The 23,570-nt window shown below is 39.5% G+C and overlaps 2 protein-coding genes across 4 annotated transcripts in view; one reads left to right on the forward strand and one right to left on the reverse strand.

Annotated features, from left to right (window-relative positions):
- The window catches only part of il11ra (interleukin 11 receptor subunit alpha), a 36,277-nt gene extending 22,255 nt beyond the window's left edge, over window positions 1–14,022 (forward strand). The window contains exons 2-13 of one of the 2 annotated variants that reach the window (XR_014537779.1): window positions 544–640; window positions 1,492–1,558; window positions 1,871–2,040; window positions 2,986–3,100; window positions 3,359–3,525; window positions 4,275–4,444; window positions 5,314–5,458; window positions 6,911–7,003; window positions 7,565–7,664; window positions 8,502–8,581; window positions 11,253–12,434; window positions 12,484–14,022. Coding sequence is in view for 1 of the 2 variants with exons in the window: in XM_083567992.1 (XP_083424118.1) it covers window positions 544–640; window positions 1,492–1,558; window positions 1,871–2,040; window positions 2,986–3,100; window positions 3,359–3,525; window positions 4,275–4,444; window positions 5,314–5,458; window positions 6,911–7,003; window positions 7,565–7,664; window positions 8,502–8,580 (1,203 nt within the window). In the remaining variant the exon portion in view is untranslated. Of the gene's footprint in view, window positions 1–543; window positions 641–1,491; window positions 1,559–1,870; window positions 2,041–2,985; window positions 3,101–3,358; window positions 3,526–4,274; window positions 4,445–5,313; window positions 5,459–6,910; window positions 7,004–7,564; window positions 7,665–8,501; window positions 8,582–11,252 lie in introns of both variants that reach the window. The other variant, XM_083567992.1, reaches the window with a different exon arrangement.
- A 3,306-nt stretch (window positions 14,023–17,328) lies between these two features.
- tmem267 (transmembrane protein 267) lies at window positions 17,329–23,217 on the reverse strand. Of its 2 annotated transcripts, none has more exons than XM_083568055.1 (3): window positions 23,088–23,217; window positions 20,759–21,158; window positions 17,329–20,168 (listed from the first exon to the last, which is right to left on the reverse strand). In XM_083568055.1, the coding sequence occupies exons 2-3, from the start codon at window positions 21,116–21,118 to the stop codon at window positions 19,833–19,835; spliced, it is 696 nt and encodes a 231-aa protein (XP_083424181.1). In that variant the 5' UTR covers window positions 21,119–21,158; window positions 23,088–23,217; the 3' UTR covers window positions 17,329–19,832. The 2 variants fall into 2 exon arrangements, with proteins under 2 accessions (XP_083424181.1, XP_083424180.1); XM_083568054.1 differs by having other exon boundaries at window positions 20,759–21,161.
- Window positions 23,218–23,570: the final 353 nt, after the last annotated feature.

Consider the following 23,570-nt stretch of genomic DNA (forward strand, 5'->3'; position numbering starts at 1 on the left):
TTTCCTCACAAAGAATTGCCCAGAGACTCATTTTTTTATTTGGTTTACTTTAGAAACACAAAGCAATAAACACACGCGCTACAGAATGAAGTTGTGTGAAGATACACCAATGGTACAGCGTTAAAACTCTTTTGAATGACCTGAACCTTTTCAGAGTTTCTTTAGCAGAGGTGTTAAATACGCTCCAGAGAAACGTCTGAAAGGTCTGTCCAGTGTGTTGCCGCTCTTGACCGTGTAACCGCGAGATGCTTTGCTTCCATTGTCAAATATAAAACCGAGTCATGTTTATTCTTCGTGATGCTTTTAAAGAGAAAGGACAGGATATGTACACACATCTGGTACGGATGTCATGTTTGCGTTGTCCCAGAGGCCTCCTGTGCGCAATTATCATGCCTGTCTTCTTGATAGCTGCCAGGCAGGTAGACCTTCTAAAGCCCAATACGGAACGTGGTATTCGAATGCCAGCTGTTAAGCGAAGACTCGTGTACTTTAACAAGTCTTATCAACTACATTTGTGTTTGTATTTGTTTTTCCCTTCTCCAGATGCCCGGCTTAGTTTTATGTCCCCGTGGTCTAATCGTGCTTGGGATCCTCACTCTATCCTGCGTTCACGTCAACTCTGAGATCTTGAGCAATGAAGGTAAGAAAACGGTTTTGCTTTTAGAAGGAAAAAAAAAATGCTGTTTACACTTTTATGCTTTTGCTTACCTTAAGCACCTGGAGCTCCTCTAAATAAACCTTCACGTGATGTTCTGCCAGAGAGTTACCATGTGTCTAGCTTTGGATCAAACTCAAAGAACTGATATCAGCCAAAGATGAAAAAATAATATTTTAAGAAAAAATGTAATCGTCCCCAAGACCCAGTGAGGCACAGTTACGTCGTTTTTTGCACAAACAATACACATCTGTTTTAAGAATCCAAACCGAGAGCAAGTTTGAAGCTCATACATAGAGTTCAAGCTGTGTGTGTTTGTGTGTGTGTAAATGTAAATGGCAGTATTCCTGCTGGCCCAATAAGGAGAAATGTGAGAAATGCGGTGGGCCTTTAAATGATATTCTTCTGCCAATATTCTCTGAAAGCAGACATTGAGCACGACCGTTTCTGGAGTACAGTTAGACCCGGCATGTTGGAGCACAGCCACTCCTCTGAGAGCATATGTGCGTATTTGCCTCTTTGTCCAGCACTTGGCACTAAATGCCTGTTATTTCATCCCTGATATAAATCCTGTGGGCTGAAGGGGGAGTAAAGGAGGGTAACATAAACAGTCTCCGAGCAGAGTTACGGTCTGAACGGATCATTGTCGATTTGCTCGTTTAGGCCAAAGAGGTGCCGTTACACACTTCATACTCTTCAGAGACGAGCAATCAAATCGGATCGAACCCGTAGAAGATTAATACGTTATATTCTTTAAATGTTGATTTTAATAAGCTCATATTTCCCTGTTGTATCTACAATATGTAACAGTGTATCTACTGTATCTTTTTGTGTAGTTCCTGACGTGCATTTTGCGTCTCTGGGCTCCACCGTGAGGCTGACCTGCAGAGGCTCTCACCAAGGGTACGTTCTCGTCTATCAACCACTACGTGTCACAGCCTCACCAGTCTTCCAGTAAACACTGATAACTTCATGCTTCACACCCTGCTAGCTAAACACACAGGCCAAGCTGCTCAGCCTAATCACACTGAATCCTTTCACACTGACTCCCTCCAGACTCTGAAATTGGCCTCAGAAAGCCACCACTTGGACCAAATCGATATTCTCGGTCAATATCCATGGGAATACTGCTGTGAAAACAGGGGTTGTGCTAATTTGGCTACTATGGGCTAGGATAAGTGAAGTGATTGAGGGACTGATTGTGAGTTTTGGCAGGTCTGCAGTGGTATGGACACACAACGGGAGCTTAGTGCGGACGAGGCAGAATCACCCCTCGGACGTCTTGCTGATTCTCACCAACACCACACGCAGCATGGAGGGGAACTACAGCTGCTATGAGGAGAGAAGAAGAGATCTACTGCAGAGCATCATACTGCACCTGGGCTGTAAGTGAACACTGACCACATTTGATTCAGATAGCCGATACCCGATTAATCAACCAATGGTTTTGAAGATGGACACTGGATAAAAAAAAAAACATACATTCTATGTAAAATAGTACTGAATTCATTACAAAAATATATATATAAATAAATATATGAATATATTAATTATAAATAAAGTCAAACTGAAACCAAGTAACCCTCCATATAAATAAAAACATCGAGAATGAATAAAATGAGAATTCAAATAAACAGGGCGTGGTGTCAATGATTTGCCTCTAGAGGCTGCTCTCGTACTGTTTAACAAAGCCCGGAAAAACTATCAGTATGGATTTTTGCCGATAGTCCCATAAATCGGTGCCGAAATAATTGTTGATATTTGAACTCATTACCTTCTGGTCAGCAGTCCATCACCTTAACAATTGATCTAATATGTAGTAAAATGGAGTAAGGGGAAAAGACACTACTGTCAATTTTCTTTTTTTATTATAAAGTGGACAATAATTGATGGAGAATTTAAAGCAATATTTATAATTTCTCAATTATTTGAAGCAAATTCTTTAACATTTTCAGTTTGCATGTGTGTGTTTTAGCCGTTTATACAGTTGTAAAGCTGTTTTTTAATTCTTTACATCAGGCTTTATTGGAGGCCTTAATTTTTATAATCAGGAAATGTATTTGTAAAAAAGGAAGCACTTCGGCAATGTCCAGCTCACGCTGTGAGCCGAGGCCTCCAGAGACGAACTCAAAACACTTCCTGTCACAGGAAATCACTACACGACACAGCACTCCAGCTTCCTGTTAGGAAGGGTGGGACTGTCCAACATGCAAAATCACTTAACTAGAGGGTTAAACTGTTCAGCCTGTTCTCTGTTGGCAAGAATTTATCGAGAAATCTGCCTGCTTTGATGTCATCGTGGATGGTGTTGCTCGCTCTGTGTTTTGCAGATCCCCCAGAATATCTGAGTGTTTCCTGTAAAGTTCCAAGTCACTCCAAAATCCTGTGCACGTGGACACAGAGAGTGAAGACACACTTACCCACAAAGTACATCTCCTCATACAGGTGGGGTCACATGACAACCACGTCACTCATCACTCACTCATTTTAAGATAGAATATGAAGGAGTGATATATAATAAAGAATCAATGCTGAATCGAAAGGATTCATCTGGTTTGTCTTTTTGCGATGATCTGTTTATCGCCCTCCTACCTTCATCAATCGGATCATCACGAGACGTATGCATGGCTTATTGTTTCAGAAACTGCATTATTATTAACTCTGATCGACGTGCTTTTGCTCTCTTGCTCTCGTATCTTACAGAGTGGATAATGAAGAGACAGAACCCTGTGAACAAGAGATACAGGACGTGAACGAGTGCACCATCAGTGACCTAAAGTTCTGGGCAAGCAAACACCTGGTGAACATCACAGAAGTGAATCCGCTCGGCTCCAAATCCACCATTACTAACGTGGACGTCCACAAAAATTGTAAGCGGCATGCTAATCCTTTTTATATATCTGATTTCCCTCAGGAACGCAGTGTTTTTTAAAATTATTAATAAACTTACAAACATACACAACAATACATAAAAAAGAAACTAGAGTTAGCACAGTGTCACTGTGGCTCCTCGCTCCATACTGGAAATAATCATTACAATAATAATTCGTTTTCGCACGCATTAAAAGCTAAAGAATTCCTAGCGCTAGCGTTAGCCGCTAATCAGGAAGTGGAGATGAAATAAGTTGGACGGTTAAGTAGAAAATTAAATATTAAATATAAAACACTGTATTACCCAAATTGGGTCTAACAAATGTAAACTATTTAATTTAATACAATGTTTCCATTAATTCAATATTATTTATTTAATTTAATTTGTACCAATTTAATTGATTACTCAATCTGATCAATATAATAAAAGTGTATTAATAAAATGTATTCTATTTTGTTTTTGTAAAAATATTTATAAAATATTATTTGAAATATTATTTAAACAAGCAGGCATTCTATTTTAAATAATAATAAAAAGAAGTAAACTGTTCAAATGTTGATTACAAATTTTTATATTATTAATAAACGGCGTTAATTAACAACAAGCAATTTTATGTTTGTGTTTGTCCTGAAACTGAACCAAACCGTGACTTAAAAACTGAGGTACGGACCGAACCGTGAATTTTGTGTACTGTGTAAACTAAGGCTTTGTGTGTGTGTGTGTGTGTGTGTGTGTTTGTGTGTGTAGTAAAGCCTGACGCCCCTGAGGAACTGATCTGCGATCAGGTGAACGGCGAGCCCACGCAGCTGTTTGTACATTGGAAGCCGCCCTCCTCGTGGCCCTCAGACACCCACGTCCCATTTCCGCTGAAGTTCGAGTTGCAGTACAGACCCGTCGGCTCCAAATTCTGGTCCAAGGTGAGATTTTTAAATGCTGAAAAAAATTGTCATTACAACACATTTACTGTATAACAATGGAGATCAAACTACAGTGTAGAAATGAGCATCAAACTATAAACTTCTCTGAGTTCTTTCTTGGAGGACAAAAAGCAGGGAAAGAATAATGAGAAACTTTTATCTGTCCGTTTTTGGAAATTAAATCAAATGAAAATGACATTTATGATTTGCTTCTAATGGAGCGATAGTATCTTAAAAACACCAGATCTTCTGCAGATGTTTTGACCTGGTAATTCAGCTTTTCGACTGTTTGTCCTCCAACATCTTTCCACCTCTCCAATCACACACTCTTATCATAGCACCAACAAATTTCCACTTCTCTTCTCATCTTTCCGTATCTCTTCACACGCTTTCCTTCACACATCTTTCCACTCCTCCAATCACACGTTCTATCATCACACCTCCAACATCTTTGTACCTCTCTTCTTACACACTGTGTCTCTTTACACACTGTTCATTTTTTTTGTAAGGGGGTAAATTTACAAAATCAGCAAATAATTATTTCCCCCACTGTACACAATATGGACAAAAGATTGTGGACACCTGGGCATAAGATCGATTTGCGTATCTTTGAACATTCCACATTTAGTCCCTATTTGCTGTTCTAATAAGCGGCACTCTTTTGGGAAGATGTTCCACTGGAATTTATGGAGAATTACATGAGATCTCATTCAGGGTGTCGGTAAAGTGAGGTGCTGATGTTGGTTGAGGTGAAGAGGCCTGAGGAGCAGTCAGGGTTCCACTTTATGAAGCATTTAGAGTTTTTTATCAAACACCTTGTGTGTGTGTGTGTGTGTGTGTGTGTGTGTGTGTGGCTGTTTTGCGTTCAGATGGAGACCGAGGACACTAGTATAGTGATCATGGACGCCCTGATAGGTCACTTGCACCACATCAGAGTACGAGCCCAGGATGCTTTTATTAACTACAGCCAGTGGAGTGAGTGGAGTGAGGTGGTGCAGGCCCAGCCCTGGACCGGTGAGCTACACACATATACACACTAATACACACACATTTGCATAGATATTGCTACTCTTACACCCAAACACCCAAAGTGAAGGAATTGAAAGATCAAAACATCGACTGAAAGACAGACACAAATCCAGAAACTAGCTCCAACTAGGAGCATTGATGAAGCGCAGGTAGTGACGCAGACACGAGGGACACGAGTTTCAAAGACAAAGAGATCCAGGAACTCAGACAGAGACGTATAAACAGAGATGAAGACCAAAAATAGACGAGAGAAAAAGAGAGAGAGAGATGCATTAATAAACACAGAGACACCCAGAAATATCCACAGTAAGACACACAGAGGGACAGAAGACACTACAATAAAATCTAGCAAGTAATCTTTCTTACCTGAAACAAAGGGAGCTCAGTGGTTTAGGTTCTGGGTTACTGATCAGAAGTTCAAGCCCTGGTGTCACTACGTAGCCACTCTTGGGGCCCCTGAGCTTGACTCTTAGTCATGGCTGTGTCTTGGCTGACCCCAGCTTTCTAACATTACCGGAATATGCAAAGAATTTCCCTGTGCTGTAACGACCTTGTGTTTCCTCCAACGGACCGCCACTGATTCTACTAGTGATGTCGTTCATGTTCGATCCGTTCATTTCAAATGAGTCTTTGATGTGACTCAGAAGAACGAGTCATCTCAAAGAGTGATTCGTTCATTTCCTACTGGAGGCAGATGAGCAAAGCATCGCCAGATCTCTGTAGGTTATGTACAGGAAACAAAATCGGGTCGTTTTCCTCTTAACTCTTCTGGTCCGAGTCGAGTTCTGAGTTCTGATCTACGCTATGCAGTGCATTACACCCGAAACAGAATTGAGTGGTTCATCTCGTGATTCCTCTGGTCAGAGTCATTCGTTGTTTTGTTTTTTTATGTGATTATTAAAAAATGTATTATTGAAAAAATATTTTATTTTATTTCTAATTAAAGAAACGAAATAAATGAAATGATTCGGAAAAAAAGATCTGTTCATAAATGATCCAATCTTCCCATCGCTAGTTTCTACTAATGTCCTGCTTTATTTTGACACAGCGCCCTCTTTTGGAATATGTCATCATTTTCATTCTGATACAAAGGAATGTTTAAAGCTCCTGACTGAGGCATGATTCACTTTCCGTGCACGTTGCTGCAAATTAAGTAGTCGTGTGCTTAAAAATAATAATGAGCCATATTCCCATGTTTCAGAGGAAAGACTTGCTACACACTCCTGCCTCCTTGAACACAGAACTGCATCTAATACCCATGTGCTCTGCTGCTTCGGGAGGCAGATCTGTTTTACATCACGTCATGTGACTGATGACTTGGACTGGCTAATAAAAACCTGAATACAGCTCATATACATACAGCTCAATATAACACGGTGCTACATGTGTAATCTTTCCCCTTTACCTTTTCATTATCTGTCGTCTTTTCCATTTCAGACCCTTCCATGTTGGCTGAAGCTACAACAGATACGCTTTTTGTCTCGATCTTCCCGTCCACGTTTCCAGTGAAGGCAACAGAGAAGTCTCCAGGTACCGTTTTGCTGTTTTGATCACAAGAACTACAGAGAGCATTTCAGAGAAAGTACATACTCACTTTTTTTCTTCACTGGACCGAGCTTTTTTTTTTTTTTCCCATCCATGAAAGCCTTGAGGATTTGGCAGTAGAAGAGAGCACAAGTCCAGCTCAGATCGAACACACGTTGTTAGATGTCTTTGAGATCTCATCCAGATGCTTTTTTAGGTTTTATCCAGATGTGTCTGGCCTTTGCTGTTTTGGAGGCTGGATTTCCTATTCTCTTACTCATACCGTGCACCAATCACAACACAGATCAGCCTTTATAAAGTGGGCCATGTGGCAGGGGCTGCTGTGATTCACTCAGGCTTAATGAGCTAATCGTTTCCAGATTTTCATATGTTCTTATTCAGCTAGAGCACGCCGAACTGTTCGCTAAATTTCAAGAGACATACCCAGTCAAACTGAAACTCATCTGAGAAACTCTGGAGAGTTTGGGGTTTGGTTTTTATAGGGGCCTTGAATTCAAAGTAGCATCAAAAACATTTCTTCTATTTTCTTAATCTTCTGTTTCTCAGATCCATCGTTCGATGAAAATGGGAGTCAAGTCTTGATCATTCTCGGCCTTTTGGCAGCAGTAATGGTGGTGGTGGTGTTTTCTATCACAGTCCTACTATGGTGAGTGCTGGCTTTAATAACTTGAGTGAGGAACTTGAGGGAAATATGAACTGAAACACACATAAAAATCTTACATCAGTAAATATTAGAGGCCAACTGATAATAGATTTTACTAATATTGATAGCTAGTTTGGATCACAATTGCCAATAACTGATTAATGAACCGATAAGACTCTTAATTACAAAAAAAAAAAAAACTGCAGCGAATCATGCAAATGTGCTAAACAGCATGTGGTGTCAGTGATTCGCCTCTAGAGGCCGCTCTTGTACTGTATATAACACAACCCGGAAAAACTATCGGGATGTATTTTTGCCAAAAGCCGATAATTCCAGCAATCAACTGTCGGTACCTATCGACTATAGATCTCTAGTAAACATCTTGGAAGCGTAATTTCTAGGGCAGTTTGTGTATTTGCCTAAAAAACATTCATGCAAGTGCTATGTTTCAAAACAATTTTGGCAGTCGTGTGGGAGTTTCTCAGCTGGTGAAAAGCCAGCGAGGGAGCAGGAGTGTGTCACCGAGCTAACTGGCACACACCTCTGGCACAAAAAAAACAAATAGAATGTAGTTTTTCCATTCGCTGTGGGACCAGCAGCAGAGGCTATACAGTATTTGTGTTCTCTAAAAGTGTTTAGTTACATTGGGCATGTTTGTGGCATCAAAAGTAACACTATACTATTATTAGTCTTAAGTCTTAACTTGCACACATCTGTACCAGCAATAATGTCTCACATTGCATATTACATTGTATATATACATTGTGCATATGTATGCATGGATATCAAATCAATATTACATTCACAAAACCAGTTGCAATTACACATCTTCCTTTGCAGTATGCGAAACAGGAGGCGGTGCAACGCTACAAAACAGGAACTAACCTCAATGGTGAAGATGAAGTCCTTGCTTATCTAAAGTGAGTTACATAAGTCTCTTGCTTTCAGATATTACTGGCCATTGTGTGTCTTTATATGTGCATGTGTTTAGCCTTTTGTTGGGACCAAAATTGCTTAGATTGAGGTAATCATTATGTCAGTGGGAAAAGAATGTGTGTGTGTGTGTGTGTGTGTGTGTGTGTGTGTGTGTGTGTGTGTGTGTGTGTGTGTGTGTGTGCGTGTTGTTCTTGAATTCCTGATGCTTACTCATGTGTCATCAAGACAGGAATGCTAATTGCACACTTTTCTGTCATAAAGCACAAGACTAAGTACGTTTTACAAGCATAGCTGCAGCTCCATATATACTTTACTGTTCTCCAGAAGGTCTGCATAATTAGATAATAATATATGAATATCAGTGGCGGGTCGTGCATTTGATACCTGGGCCTTCAGTGGGGACGTACCCGACTTAATCCACCTCTTAATATCACCACTATCATGTCGCGATTATAGAAACCATCAATACAATACAATACAATACAATGTGAGGAGAATATGAAATCTGATTGTACAAAGAAACAGACCCGTTGCTAATATAGTCTAAGATACATCAGCCAGCAGTACTGATTGTGAAGGCTCTGGGCAGAGTAGATTGACATGGCAGCACATAGAGGCTGAAATCTGACATCCACATCCACGTGCTGGAAGCAGTGCAGAGAGAAACGCTACGAAATGAAGAGAATAATCTGTTGGGAATAAATTAATACAATATATATATATATATATATATATATATATATATATATATATATATATATATATATATATTCTTATGTAATTGTTATGAATTACATTTGTCTAATTCAATTCAATTCATTTTTATTTGTATAGCGCTTTTAACAATGAACATTGTCTCAAAGCAGCTTTACACAGATAATGCAGTGATTAAAAATGAATATGTTCTTTATGAGTAAGTTTGTCCCTGATGAGCAAGCCGGTGGCGACTGGCGACTGTGGCAAGGAAAAACTCCCCGAGATGGCATAAGGAAGAAACCTTGAGAGGAACCAGACTCAAGAGGGAACCCATCCTCATCTGGGTTACACCGAATGTCCATTTGTGGCGGGTATACAATGTTGCGGGGTGCAGTGATGATTAAAAGCGAAGTGTATTTCTGAGTCAGTGTAGGAGACTGTTGACATCAACTACAGTCCAATCCAGGCAGGCCTGGATGAAGTGGGAAGATCCACGGGGGGGAGAGGGGCAGGAACAGTGGTCACTGGAGCCTCAGGAGCATGTTTAACTCGACCGAGAGAGAGAGAGAGAGAGAGAGAGAGAGAGAGAGAAGAGGGTGACAGGAAGAGAAGGATATGGATTATTAAGTGTACCTATTGTTGCATATGAGTTAAAGTCACTGTGCAGTTTGGACTCCGGCAAGACTCGCTATAGCAGCATAACTAAAAGGGAGAACCAGAAGGCAACACAGACATGAGGGATCTCTGGGATAAGAGACGGCCCACCACACCACCATCAACAAACCTTAGTGAACACGTGAATGTGAGGGGACGACAGCGTACAAATATCCCAGTTCACCAAACACTCTATATCAATGTTCCCTCCAGATCTGAGCCTTTACCTGAGAAAAAATCTACTGATTAAAAGCTTGACTGAATAAATATGTTTTCAACCTCGACTTGAACACTGAGACTGTGTCTGAGTCCCGAACACTGGTTGGAAGGCTGTTCCATAACTGCGGGGCTTTATAAGAGAAAGATCTGCCCCCTGCTGTAATCTTCATTATTGGAGGTACCAACAGATAGCCTGCACCTTTTGATCTAAGTAGGCGTGGAGGATCATACTGGTACAGAAGTTCACTCAGATACGGTGGTGCGAGACCGTTAAGTGCTTTATATGTCAGTAGTAAAATTTTATAATCAATGCGAGATTTGATTGGGAGCCAGTGTAGACTGATTAATACAGGGGTGATGTGGTCATATTTCCTAGATCTAGTGAGGACTCTTGCTGCTGCATTCTGAACTAACTGAAGCTCATTTATGCACCTACTCGCACACCCAGACAGTAAAGCGTTACAACAGTCTAATCTAGAAGTAACAAAAGCATGAACTAGTTTTTCTGCATCCTGTAACGACATCATATTTCTAATTTTAGCAATATTTCTAAGGTGAAAAAAGGCAATCCTGGTAATATTATTCACGTGAGCCTCAAAGGAAAGACTTGAGTCAATAATCACACCAAGGTCTTTGACAGCCGTACACGCTGAAACAGAAACACCATCCAGAGATGTTAGGTAATCTGAAAGTTTGCTTCTAGCTGCATGTGGTCCTAGTAAAAGTACTTCCGTCTTATCTGAGTTTAGCAGAAGAAATTTATCGAGCATCCACTGTCTAATGTCCTTTACACATTTTTCAACATTGTTAAGCTGATCTCTCTCATCTGGCTTTGCTGAAATATATAGCTGTGTATCATCAGCATAGCAATGGAATCTAATACCATGTTTATGAATAATTTCTCCAAGAGGCAGCATATATAAAGAGAAAAGCAGAGGGCCTAAGACAGATCCTTGAGGAACACCAAACTTTACCTCAGAGAGTGTGGAGAACTCACCATTAACATCAACAAACTGATAGCGATCAGTCAAATAAGACCTGAGCCAAGAGAGAGTCTAATCTGTTTTTACTTTTTCTTCTCTGCAGATTTTCATCTTGTTCAGCCCTCATAGGGCTTCATCATAGGGAGTCATGGCCACTGCATCTGCAGCGCTCATACCCACACTATCAATATCCCTTGTTTCATTTTTTCGCTGCTTGGGGAATTGGCTCCTTTCCTTGGAGTTCTGAGTCCCAGAAACTGTGAACCCTTCCAACTCCACCCTTCCAATGTAGCACAACTTAACAGAAAACAGTTACTGCCTTTCATTGTTTGACGTGAAAAAGCGGATAATTTTTTTTTTTGCCGGCTTTGGACCAGGAACACCAGCACATTTTAAACTCAAAGTGTCTGCATTCATCCCTCGCTTCAGCTTTTACATGCAGACCCGTGCCATTTGGCTGTAGTGACACTTGGAACGCTGTGAAGAAAGGAAAAAAGAAAAGAGAAGAAAAAAAAAAAGGAGCATGGCTGTGAAGCAGCTGTGGGCGTCGTTTTTGGGCATTAAGAATAAAGTTGACATTCTCCACATTTCAATGCAAGGGACGGAGCTCCCGAACCTGAACATAGCTGCTAGACGCAGAGACATTTCGCAGCCAGTCGACCGAGATGAAGAAGATTTCTGCGTCACTTCATTTCTTCAGCGTTTAATGCCTAAAGGCATCTGCAAATAATCTACGGCTTGATTTAAACCCAAGGTTGCCTTTTGAAATATAATGACTTCAGCAGTAAAAACGTATCTCTTTCTCTTTTTTTTTTTTTTGGCGCTGTAGGCAGGGCCAATAATAACCGTCCTTCAGCGCTCCAAGACAGTAAGTTGGCATCGTCACCGACCTACGTGCTCCGGATCGACGTGGTTAACTGTTTTGACTTGCCTTTGCGATTATAAATGCTTTGGGAAAAGTGAAAACGAGTTTTGTGCTGAGCGCTGAAACAGAAAGTCAACGTTAACTACTTGGCCTCCTGTTAATGCACCCCCTCAGGATAGAATCACTGCCAGAGCAGAACCGGCATCGAGTTTCTCGCAAGTCAGTGGACTGCGCTGTACTGTATTCGTCATTTCAGCATGCTCACTCTATTAACCATGCCAGTTTACTAAGCTGGACATCGGTCAGTGATTTCTGTGGACGAGGATTCGAGTTTAATGCACATTGAAAAGGCAGCAGGATCGATTGCAGTGTATCATTGCTACCCTGGGTTCATACTAAAGAGTGACGAGCGACTGTTCAGTTCAAAGCTCCACGACGTGGAACTATCAAACCAGCCTCGGCTACCAAGTCATTTCAATTTAGATTCAATGTTGTTTAGATACAAATCCACAGCTGGTGCAGGAGGCTTTATACCCTCCTCACACCTCCACTGCAGGGCATTTCAGTAGCCTGGCTGCCTGAGTGAATTTCAGTTTTGTTTTTAATGTGTGATTGAATAGATATAAAGTTTTTCTCAGTTGCTTTGGAGCATTTCTCAAAACAATTTGTACAAACTGCACAACACAAACACATACTTTTCTCAAAATCCTTAATTCATCTCTAAGAATTCGTGTCAATGAACATCTCAGAATCAGAACCACTACGGTTTGGATCACAGTGATTGAAGAAGCACAAGACTGGATTTCTTCTGTACATCTATACATTTCAGCAGCACAAATGTAAACATTACAGTATGTGGGATATCGATTGCAACAGGATTCGCACTTTTACTGTACTGTATTAGCGTTCGCTCGTTTCCTGGTTGTTCATCTATTTCCAGAAATTGTAATTCTGTGTTTTGTGCCGTCTGAAGGTTCACAAGATTCACCTTTAACCTGTTTTAGAGAACCGGTTGATCATTGGTCGATCTGACGCCGTTCACACGCCTTCATTAGTGACGTTCAAGATTCATCTGCACAATTCATCAATTTTGACTTTGAACTCGTTTTACCATATTGCATTCAAAGACTTGCGACTGATGTCGAGAGGTTTTTGGGGGTTAAAACTAATTCAGGTGAAACCGGTATCATATATTTCAGATCAACATGAACATAAACGATTGCTAATGTAGGAAACGGCAGACATTCGTACGCAATCAATTAATCGACTATACCAATAAATTCGCAATTTGTTTGAAGCGACGGCGTGATGTGGAGTTTGAACGAGTAGTTTAGAGAATCTCAGTTCTGATCTGAGAAACGCTCCAAAGCATCTGAGAAAAACAGTAACACAAAGAAAGAAAAGCCCAATTTCTGACTTGACACTTCGAATTTCATATGAATGTTTCACTGCATGCTGCTCCTCACACACACACACACACACACACACACACACACACACAGAGCGTTTTCTTGTTTTTCATAGGCAGATTAATGAGTGTAAACAGATGATCGTTTCAGTACCAGGAACATGCAGGTATGTGAAAACACTGAAGTGATAACATATAAGCACCTCCATCAGCTTTGGTGTGAATGTAGGATCCATTTATCATATACATCACACACATGGCCATTAGTTTCCATTTAACACACACACACACACACACACACACACACACACACACACACACATGTCCTGAATCTCTTTTTGCCTCGCTTTATTTGCACGGGATGGCTTTCACAGCGGTTCCTCACTGGTTCTTTCCTGACCAAGCCTTAAAAAAAAAAAAAAAAAAAAGATCTTCTGATGCCTCTTTTCAAGCTATTGCATATTCATGATACTGATTCTATATTAAAGCTTATCTTTACCGGTTTATTAATATAGATTTATGTATATTGTTGTACAAAAATCTCTATCGAATATATGGATGTGTTTTTACCGTTTTCAGTGTCATAAAGCTTAAACAGTGCACGTGTGCTCTCGGTGTCGCTTCTTTTTACGTGCCTCGTTAAGCACAAACGTCGTTTTCCTCTGTACAGATTTAATATTGTGATGTATCTAATGAAATATTTTCTAGAAGGCGTGTTTTATTTTCATACGTTCATACGGAAAAATCAGCGGTGGCTCAGTGGTTATGTATTGGGAGGAAGTAGCGAGTTTCAGGGAGGTGTTTGGGAATAATTGAATCCTCCTTGACGTCGTTACCTGATCGTTTGTAAAGAGAACACGTGAGATCTAAAGATATGCAATACACCAATTTCTCGTTTCTGCCTTAGTTTTAATTCGTTCTGGATGCACAAATCACTCAAATGTAATTTCAAGTACGTACTTGTCTTCAAATGTACTTAAGTATCCAAAAGTACTACGGTTTATTACGGCAACAATTTTGGTCACAAGATTCTTCGATTAATCGACTCAGTTTATGTAAAAAAAAAACTCTTGAATATTATAGTACTTTATATTTGACTTTGAAATGTAGTGTAGGTGCATAAAGTTTCCCCAAATGGAAATACTTCAGTAAAATAAGTATCCAAAGTACTACGATTTATTAACTTTAGTAAAATAAGTATCATAAATTACTACGATTTATTACGGCAACAATGTTCCTATTTTTGGTCACAAGATTCTTCGATTAATCGACTCGGTTTGTGTGAAAAGACTTATTTAAATATTATATTACATTATATTTGACCTTGAAATGCAAATGTGCGTAAAGTCTCCCGAAATGTAAATACTTCAGTAAAATAAGTATCATAAAGTACTACGATTTATGACGGCATCAATTTTCCTATTATAAATTTTTAATCACAAGATTCTTCGATTAATCAACTCGGTTTATGTGAAAAAACTCTTTTGAATATTATATTACATTATATTTGACTTTGAAAGGCAAAGGTGCGTAAAGTCTTCCCAAATGGAAAAACTTTGGATCACAGGATTCTTCGATTAATCGGCTCGGTTTATGTAAAATGACTCATTTAAATATAATGTTACATTATATTTGACTTTGAAATGTAGTGAAGGTGCATAAAGTTTCCCCAAATGGAAATACTTCAGTAAAATAAGTATCCAAAAGTACTACGATTTATTACGGCAACAATGTTCCTATTTTTAATCACAGGATTCTTCGATTAATCGACTCGTTTATGTAAAATGACTCATTTAAATATAATGTTACATTATATTTGACTTTGAAATGTAGTGAAGGTGCATAAAGTTTCCCCAAATGAAAAAACTTCAGTAAAATAAGTATCATAAATTACTACGATTTATTACGGCAACAATTTTCCTATTATCAATTTTTAATCACAAGATTCTTCGATTAATCGACTCGGTTTGTGTGAAAAGACTCATTTGAATATTATACTACATTATATTTGACTTTATGCACCTACACTACATTTTAAAGTCTCCCCAAATGGAAATACTTCAGTAAAATAAGTATCCAAAAGTACTATGATTTATTACGGCAACAATTTTCCTATTATAAATTTTTAATCACAAGATTCTTCGATTAATCGACTCGGTTTGTGTAAAAAGACTCATTTGAATATTATACTACATTATATTTGACTTTAAAATGTAGTGAAGGTGCATAAAGTCTTCCCCCCAAATATTTGCTACTGTCCACCTCTGATCACCACTGAGCTGCCACTGGCCGTGAGGTGACGAGTGTGATGTTGAAGGTGATACACCTGTGTAATAACACACTTAATAGAGTTCCTTGTTGTCTACGCTCAATCACAGCTCTCTAAGCCATGGTGCCTTAAATTGATACTGTGAGGAAGGTGAACGCAGCAAAACCAAAAAGCATCAGGAGCAAGAACGCTAGACAGTAAAGCCGGGGAAAGAAACTTCAGATTAAAGTGTTTTCCCAAATTCATGCATGTAAAATCATCATGAAATGAGTTGTGACCCTTTAGTCCTGCTCTGGTGTGGCAGAGGTGAAACTGAACCATCACACAAGAACTGAATTTCAGGGTCAATTATCATTTTCAGTGCAGACGCAGTGCTGATATTCAGTAAATAAATTATGAATGAACGCTCCACTGAAGATGATGATCATGAGCTCACACAAAACCGTACCTTCTAAAAATTTGCACTTTCAACCTAGAAATCCGCTGATAGAACTATTAACCATGACTCAACATTTGACTCTGATGTGCATTAACATGTACAAGGTGCCATTTAACGTTCTGTAATGCATTAGATCGTACACTAAACACACACACACACAAGTTCTCTGGACCAAGAGGAACCCTAATGCTTCTCACAGTCCAAACACGGATCAGGCTGATGAAACCGCATGCATGTTTGAACTTCATTCGAAGCGTGAATTTTCTGATCTTCTTCTGGCATCGGATGTTGTTTATATTGGGAAGATGTCGCTCCACCAATCACAAAGAAGAAAGTAATGAAGATTGATGTGAAATAGTATTCCACGAAAGACTATATTGTGTCAAATGAAATCAGCTCACCCCGTCCTTACATACATAATGACGTCACTGTCCGTGTTTTGTTTGTTTTTTGCAATGGCCTGTTTTGTGTGCAAACAAAAGATCTAGAGAAATCGTAAATGTATGGCATATATTCTGCTTTTGTGTACAATATAAGCTGGTTTATTACTCTTCTGTTTATATTCTTGTGGAATAAAAAACTATTTTATCACAATAATCGCTCAGACGATTAATTATTGATTGATTAATGATTAATTATTGTTTGGTTGCATTGCTTCGGGAAAGTATTTCCACACAAACAAATCATTTACTCATTGGACTCATGCCATTATTAGGTTTTTATTATTTAATTAATAGACTAACATTCTCGCCTTAGCGATTAAACTGTTTTAATGAGAGACTCAGGCAAGTGAGGTCACGTCCAAAAAAATGCAAAAAAAAGAAAACTCTTTACATTTGTCTAAGTGCTTCCTCAGGCCCACTGTGGAACTGTTTGGAGAGAAGCCTGAGAGATGGAAATACCTTCGCTATTACTCTCACGTTGTACTGACGCCAGGAAACATTTACCCACAAGCCAACAATCAATTTAATTTACAAACACCACACAGGATTGCAAACAATTGCTGTTTGACCGAACTGAGGAAATCTTTTGAGAATAAGTCCCAATGAAGTGTTTATCGCCTGGGCCTGTGTTCATGCGTGTAATGTTTCATAGAATAATAATAATAATAATATATAGTTCAACTGTTAAAAGTGCAGTGGCTCGTTTGCGATAACGCGACCAATGAGTTTGGATAAATGGACTTTGAACACAAGACTGGAATGTTCCTCAGATTTAATCCTGAAATCATCCTTGCACACAGTGTTAACATAGAAAGAGTGCACATGATTTTTCTGGTCACCTGACATCAAAGCCCTAGTGGGCTGTAGTCCAGTGGTCACCGGTGCTCTGATCGGCTGAAAGTTATTCCTACAGAACACGCGTTTTGTTGTCGATAATAAATTATAACAATGACACGGACATTCATAAATTAAAAGTTGCAAAAACATAATTAAAAAAAGTACAATCGCACAATGGAAATAGAACGGTATGCAAACTTACAAACTATTTTAGTTGTGCACTGGTGCCCCCTGCTGGACAAAGATATCAACTTATTGATCTCTATAGTCCACATTTGCGTCAATTGGAAATTGGAGTTCTTCTTAGGTTCTATAGTGATACTTAGGGGGGGTGGGGGGGGGGGAAGAGATTTCTTTCACATGGTTTACACTCGAGGAAAATTCAGTTAATACAAACAGAGAGAACAAGAAACAAGGAGGAACACAAACGAATCAGACAGGAAGAAAATTTGTGTATAATCCATGGATGGAATTTGTTCCTTTCTCATTTTTTTTTTAAGTACCAGTGTAGCCTACAGACATGTTTATTTACAGTTAATGTTCTAGAAAAATTTTTAGATTACACTATAAATAGGCAAAGGTACACTAATGGAATAAAGCGAATACTGTGTTCCAAAGTGAATAAACTCTCAGAGATGAATGATGCGGTTTCTGGAAATAATTGGACAGAAATGATTTCAGTTGTTTTGGCCTCGGGCTACACTACACTGCAATAATTATAACCTTCAGCAGCTTTCAGCATGATTTATGATTTTAAAAGAAAGTATATATGAATATAATGGTCATGTCAGTATAGCTAGGTATTTAAGCTCCAACCACAATCTTCAACACATCTCAAAACTTTCATGGACACAGGCTTTATGGACTTCAAACACAAAACACAATAAAAGCAGAAAAAACGGCCTGCAAAAAAGCTAGAAGTCGACTATGAAACTCACTGCCCAACCCCAAGCTTCCTCCTCTCACAGAAAGTCTGCATGTACTAATATTTGGACCACAATCAAATCTGGATGTGTTCTTGAGATGATCAATGATCAGTAAAGGAACTGTGTAAGGTATGTAGAGAAAAAGAAAGAACGCTCAGTGAAAGTCTTACTTCACATATCCCAGTGATGTTAGGAAGCCGGGGTCAGAGTGCAGGATCAGCCATGATACAGAAGGTTAAAGGGGGGCCTTGCTCAAGGGCCCCAAAAGTGGCAGCTTGGCAATACCAGGGCTTAAACATCTGCCCTTCTGTTAAGTTACTACGAGCCTTAACCACTGAGCAGCATTGTCTATGCGTTTCCCTTCAGACTGCGCTGTAAATAAGACACTAATCGAACACGAAGCGTCTCAGAAACACATTTACACAAAAGCAACACTCAGGTTTTACACGCAGTTTCAACCTAAAGCATGGGTTTGATCAAAGATCGCTCATCTTGCATCTGATTTCTTTTGCATGTATGTGCAAATATCGCACAGACAAATGTAAACCTTTTTATGGATTAGGAACTTGTCTACCTGCTGACAACCACGCTGAGCAGAAAAGCTACTCGGGGAAATCTTGGGGTGGAGCAATACATCAGATCATCAGGCTTTACTCAGTCCAGTCCAGGACTGAGGTTATGAACCTCCTAAAGCTTCCTTTAGTTAACTCCAAAGACATGCAGCTCCTTGAAAGTGATCATCAGGCTTCATCACAGAATCATCATACTGTACAACTAACAGCTTAATTATTCAAGCTTGTTTGCAATATCTCAAAATTTCTTATTAATTCCCATTAATTCCCATAAATTCCCAACTTGGAATATTTCCAAAAATTTCATGGAAATTTTCCACCCCGTTTGCAACTAAATTAGGATGGTGGTGGGTTTTGATCATAAATGGCAGAATCTGTGTTTACCTGAAGGCTACTACAGCATCTGTGGACTTTCCTGGATATGGGGCAGCATGATGCTTGACGTGGGCAGATGTTGCTCGGGTTTAGGAGCTAAAGCTGTTTAGGAAACTTGAGGTTGAAGCACAATGTAACCTGGTTAATTATGTCTCAGTTTTGGACCAAAACATAAAAAAAAAAAAAAAGCACTGAACAAATTCGACTTGGTCACACTCAAAAATGGCTTATTTGGAAAAAAATATAAAAATAAAATAAAGGATATCACAGACAAGTGGGCTTAGTATGGCAAAGATTCCTTCAAGAAAAGAGCGTTTTTGTCTCTTTTTGTAATTAGACATAGTTAATAAAGAGTTCCAATTCGAGCAGTCAGTAAACCCTGATAGTAAAGTGACCCCCTGATGAGCTGGTTGAATTACATAAAGGGTAAAGGAGGACGTGCAGTTGTGAGCGAGTTGCTGCTGAACTCCAGAAGCTCACACAACTGCAGTGCAAAACAATTCTCCTGGGAGAGGATCGAAGAACTGTAATTCGTTATGGTGGTGGGATTTAGACGTCGATGGCCACGCCGTGCTTAATCGAAATCATGTCTCTGGTGCCGGTCAGGTACATGAGGACTGAACAGAGGTGGGGGAGAGTCGCAGTGATGGTGACGTAGAGCCAGTAGGAGATGGGCGGCGTGTTGGCGAAGGGCCACAGCCATAAGCCGTGGCGCACGCCGTCTCGTATGTGGTGAGATGCCAGAGAGATGAAAAGCAGCCAGGGTAGCGAACACCACGAGTCCTTCAGCCTGCACGTCCACATGAGCAAGCGCAGTGAGAAGCAGAGCACCGGGACCAGCGTGGAGCAGTGCAGCAGAGGACGCCGTGGCAGGTTCAGGGCCGCCTAACACACAGTACATAAAAAATACACACATCTCACACACAGCAGAAAGTCTGAGAGGGTCCTAGACTGTTTAAAAAAAACTACTGAATCAAGTCAATGTGCTAAATGAAATGACCATGAATGTATTTATTAATAAATAATAAACAATAAAGCGCGCTCAGTGTGTAAAACAAACAGCGCATTGATTAATGGAACTATCGGCAAAGATAGTTTTTCCGGGTTGCGTTATATGGTACGAGAGCAGCCTCTAGAGGCGAGTACTAAAAGCACCTGGAACATGTGGAACCGTTTTAATTTATTTGAAGTGTTGCTTTTTTGTTTTTATGCATGTCTTATTTTCCTCAATATTAATTTATATATTCATATTCATTTCATTTAGTACATTTTCATGATTCAATCCAAAACAATTGGTTGATTAATCAGGTAAGTACGATCCAACCCAGCTACTGGCATCGGTAAAATCATAACGTGTATTTCCAAAATAAATGGTCATTTATTTATTCATGGTAATGAGCAATGTGCTATTCCAAATCTTTATTTGAGCATTGTAACTAACATAACCTCGATCATTCTAGAGTTAAATCACTTACTGTAAGAGACAGTGATCCGGCCATGTAGAAGTGGTCCAAGTCGATGGCAGAGGCTAAGAACCCAGCCAACAGCACTTCGTAAAAGTCGCTTTTCTTCCTCAGGCCAATGACGACGGCCCAAGACCAGAGCGCGATTGCGGCATGGACCGAGTTGTCCAGCACGGCCCTGAGCCACGAGTGCTGCTGGATGAAGGTCGAGCTCAAGATAGAGTCGGCTACGAAGCAGAAGGCACCGAGGCCAGCGCTAGCCAGCAGAGATGCTGTGCTGAACGTCTGCAGCAGCGCCTGCGCCTTCTCTGTCTCCACGGCAGAGTTCAACGGTACGGCCATGGAGTCTGACTTGGAGCGCAAACCCCTCATCGTCCACCAGGGTCACACCGGGGCTCAGACACCACTTCTGCTGCTGACAAGAAACACAGAAATACAAAAAGCTTAAGGCGTGATCTCCAACGTGTGTTTCTGTATTGTTGTTTATATTCCTGGACAATCTCCGGATCCACAGTGGCAATATTCAGGCTGTCTTGCTTTGCAGTATGCTAATATATATATATATATATATATATATATATATATATATATATATATATATATATATATATATATTTTTTTTTTTTTTTTTAAATGAAGCAGCTGTCAATCAAAATGGCAGTAAAGCACCTGATTGACAAGACGAGCTAAAAAAAGGGCTGCGACAGGATGTGAGCAACACTGTGCTCTAAAAATATGCATTCAAGTTCTGACAGACTGAAAGAAGCTCAACAGCCCACGACTGATGGAGTCACGCTCGACAGCTATGCGCTTAAGAGCCTGTGAATCATGGCGGAGAAAAAGATTCATTCCAGCAGCCTTTTTTCCCCCCTGGAGCTCTTTTTTTTTATTATTTCTAAGGAAACACTCAGTTCTGGTGGAAGATGGAAGCTGAGGTTTAAAATGAGAAACTCAAGGTTGATTAATTCAACTGGATTCACAGGAACTGATGTGATTATGATGAGACTGAGTGAATCAGATAGGGACGAGTTCAGTGATGTAGTCATCAGCATGCCGGACCACAGGCTTCTTAGAAACGTCCTGGCACTCATACAAAATATCATAAAAACTCAGCTGGAGTTTATGCTGCCAATACTCGCGTACTTAAGTGATACAAATGTCCTCATAAACCCCTTTCTAAATGGATGGATGTGAAAATACACTATTTTTCTGTCGATGTTTCTAGTAGATCTGCATCAATGACAATATATTATTCTATATATTAAATCCTATCGCTGAATAAAAGTACAATACAGAGGAATTGGGTTCTTGAATTTAATACATTTTTATTTCTGGTTGATCTGCATCCATTAAAATTATATATAAAAGGATATTATAAAGGAATTTTTTTTACATTTTTGGATCTAATACATTATTTCTAGTAGATCCGAATATTATAAGTTATTTCCTATCCCTGAATAAAAGGATATTAATTGGGATTTCCCTTACATTTCTATTGTCTGCATACATGATATCGTATAATTTTATTCCCTGGAAAAAATAGTATATGTATGAGAATTTCCCATAGATTTGGATTCTGGAAATTAATTCATTTCTTGAATTTAATTGATTTGTTTTTCTAGTAAATCTGCATCTGTGAAATGATACGATACTTTCCACAGGAACTTCACTCAAAACTTCAATTTTAGATTTTATAAATTATTATTAAATGCATTCCTTGAAACCATTGTTATCGTTCTTTAGGAATATATCATCAAATACCTGTCGATTGTCATTGTGGCACCCTTGCATACCAATGCAATTTTACATGCAACCTTTGCCCAATCATAAAAGGAAATAAAATACAATGCATTTCTATCAGTTCATTATAGATTGTGCATCAATAAGAAATCGTATTGAGCTGTAAAACACGTAAAAAATGCAGAACTCGAGCCTGTAATCACGCCACCTGAGCATGCGCACTCGCGCACTCAGCAGTGTGCACACCTGTTCGCGCGCATCATACTACTCCACTATACTACGTAGTACGTAAGTACGGATTCAGCTCCTACAGCACACACTTGCTATACCGCAAGCTCCCCTCTTAAATACGCGCTTGCCTTCTTAAAACAACCGTCTGAAACAACTGAAACACTGTATTTATTTATGGATTATAGAATCCCGTCATTTTTCACTCTCAGTTCTTTAGAAAATGAATACGAGGTCTGTGCTAAGCGCCTAGCGAGGAAGCTAACCGGCTAACGTAGGCGACGATGCGCCCTTCTCATTCAGCGTCAGCAGTTTCGATTCACGGAGCGTTTAATAATAATACAAATATGTATATAACTATATGTTTAAATACCGTTAAGTCACAACATTCTAGCCGCTCCGGCTACTTCCCTCCTGCCGTCCTGCTTCGCGTGAGTGTGTGTGTGTTTACAGCCAGGTACACATTCGCCTCACATCTCCCCGGCTAAGCGAGTGGGCGGGGCCTTGGGATCGATGGCTCTGATTGGTCTGACGAACCCGGAAGTATGTTTGGAAAAAGGAATTCTTATTTATTATCATTTCTGTTGTTTATAATATAATAAATAAATGTATTTATTTATTTTGTTAGAGCGAGAGATAGAGAGAGAATAAGGAATTCTCATTTATCATCATTTCTTTATTCATAATATAATTTATTTGTTATTATTCTCTCTCTCTCTCTCTCTCTCTCTCTCTCTCTCTCTCTCTCTCTCTCTATATATATATAGAGAGAGAGAGAGAGAGAGAGAGAGAGAGAGAGAGAGGAGAGTAAATAAGAATTCCTTATTCTCTCTCTCTCTCTCTCTCTCTCTCTCTC

This window comes from Silurus aristotelis (assembly GCF_946808225.1).
Source record: "Silurus aristotelis genome assembly, chromosome: 18".
NCBI classification, from domain to species: domain Eukaryota; kingdom Metazoa; phylum Chordata; class Actinopteri; order Siluriformes; family Siluridae; genus Silurus; species Silurus aristotelis.

What these genes read in the sequence shown, in the direction of transcription:
- tmem267 (XM_083568055.1), bottom strand. Translation starts at nt 21,118, where the DNA reads ATGAGGGGTTTGCGCTCCAAGTCAGACTCCATGGCCGTACCGTTGAAC. An exon ending in CCGGATCACTGTCTCTTACA is followed by an intron (nt 20,169 to 20,758) that starts GTAAGTGATTTA and finishes ACTGTGTGTTAG; the next exon opens with GCGGCCCTGAACCTGCCACG.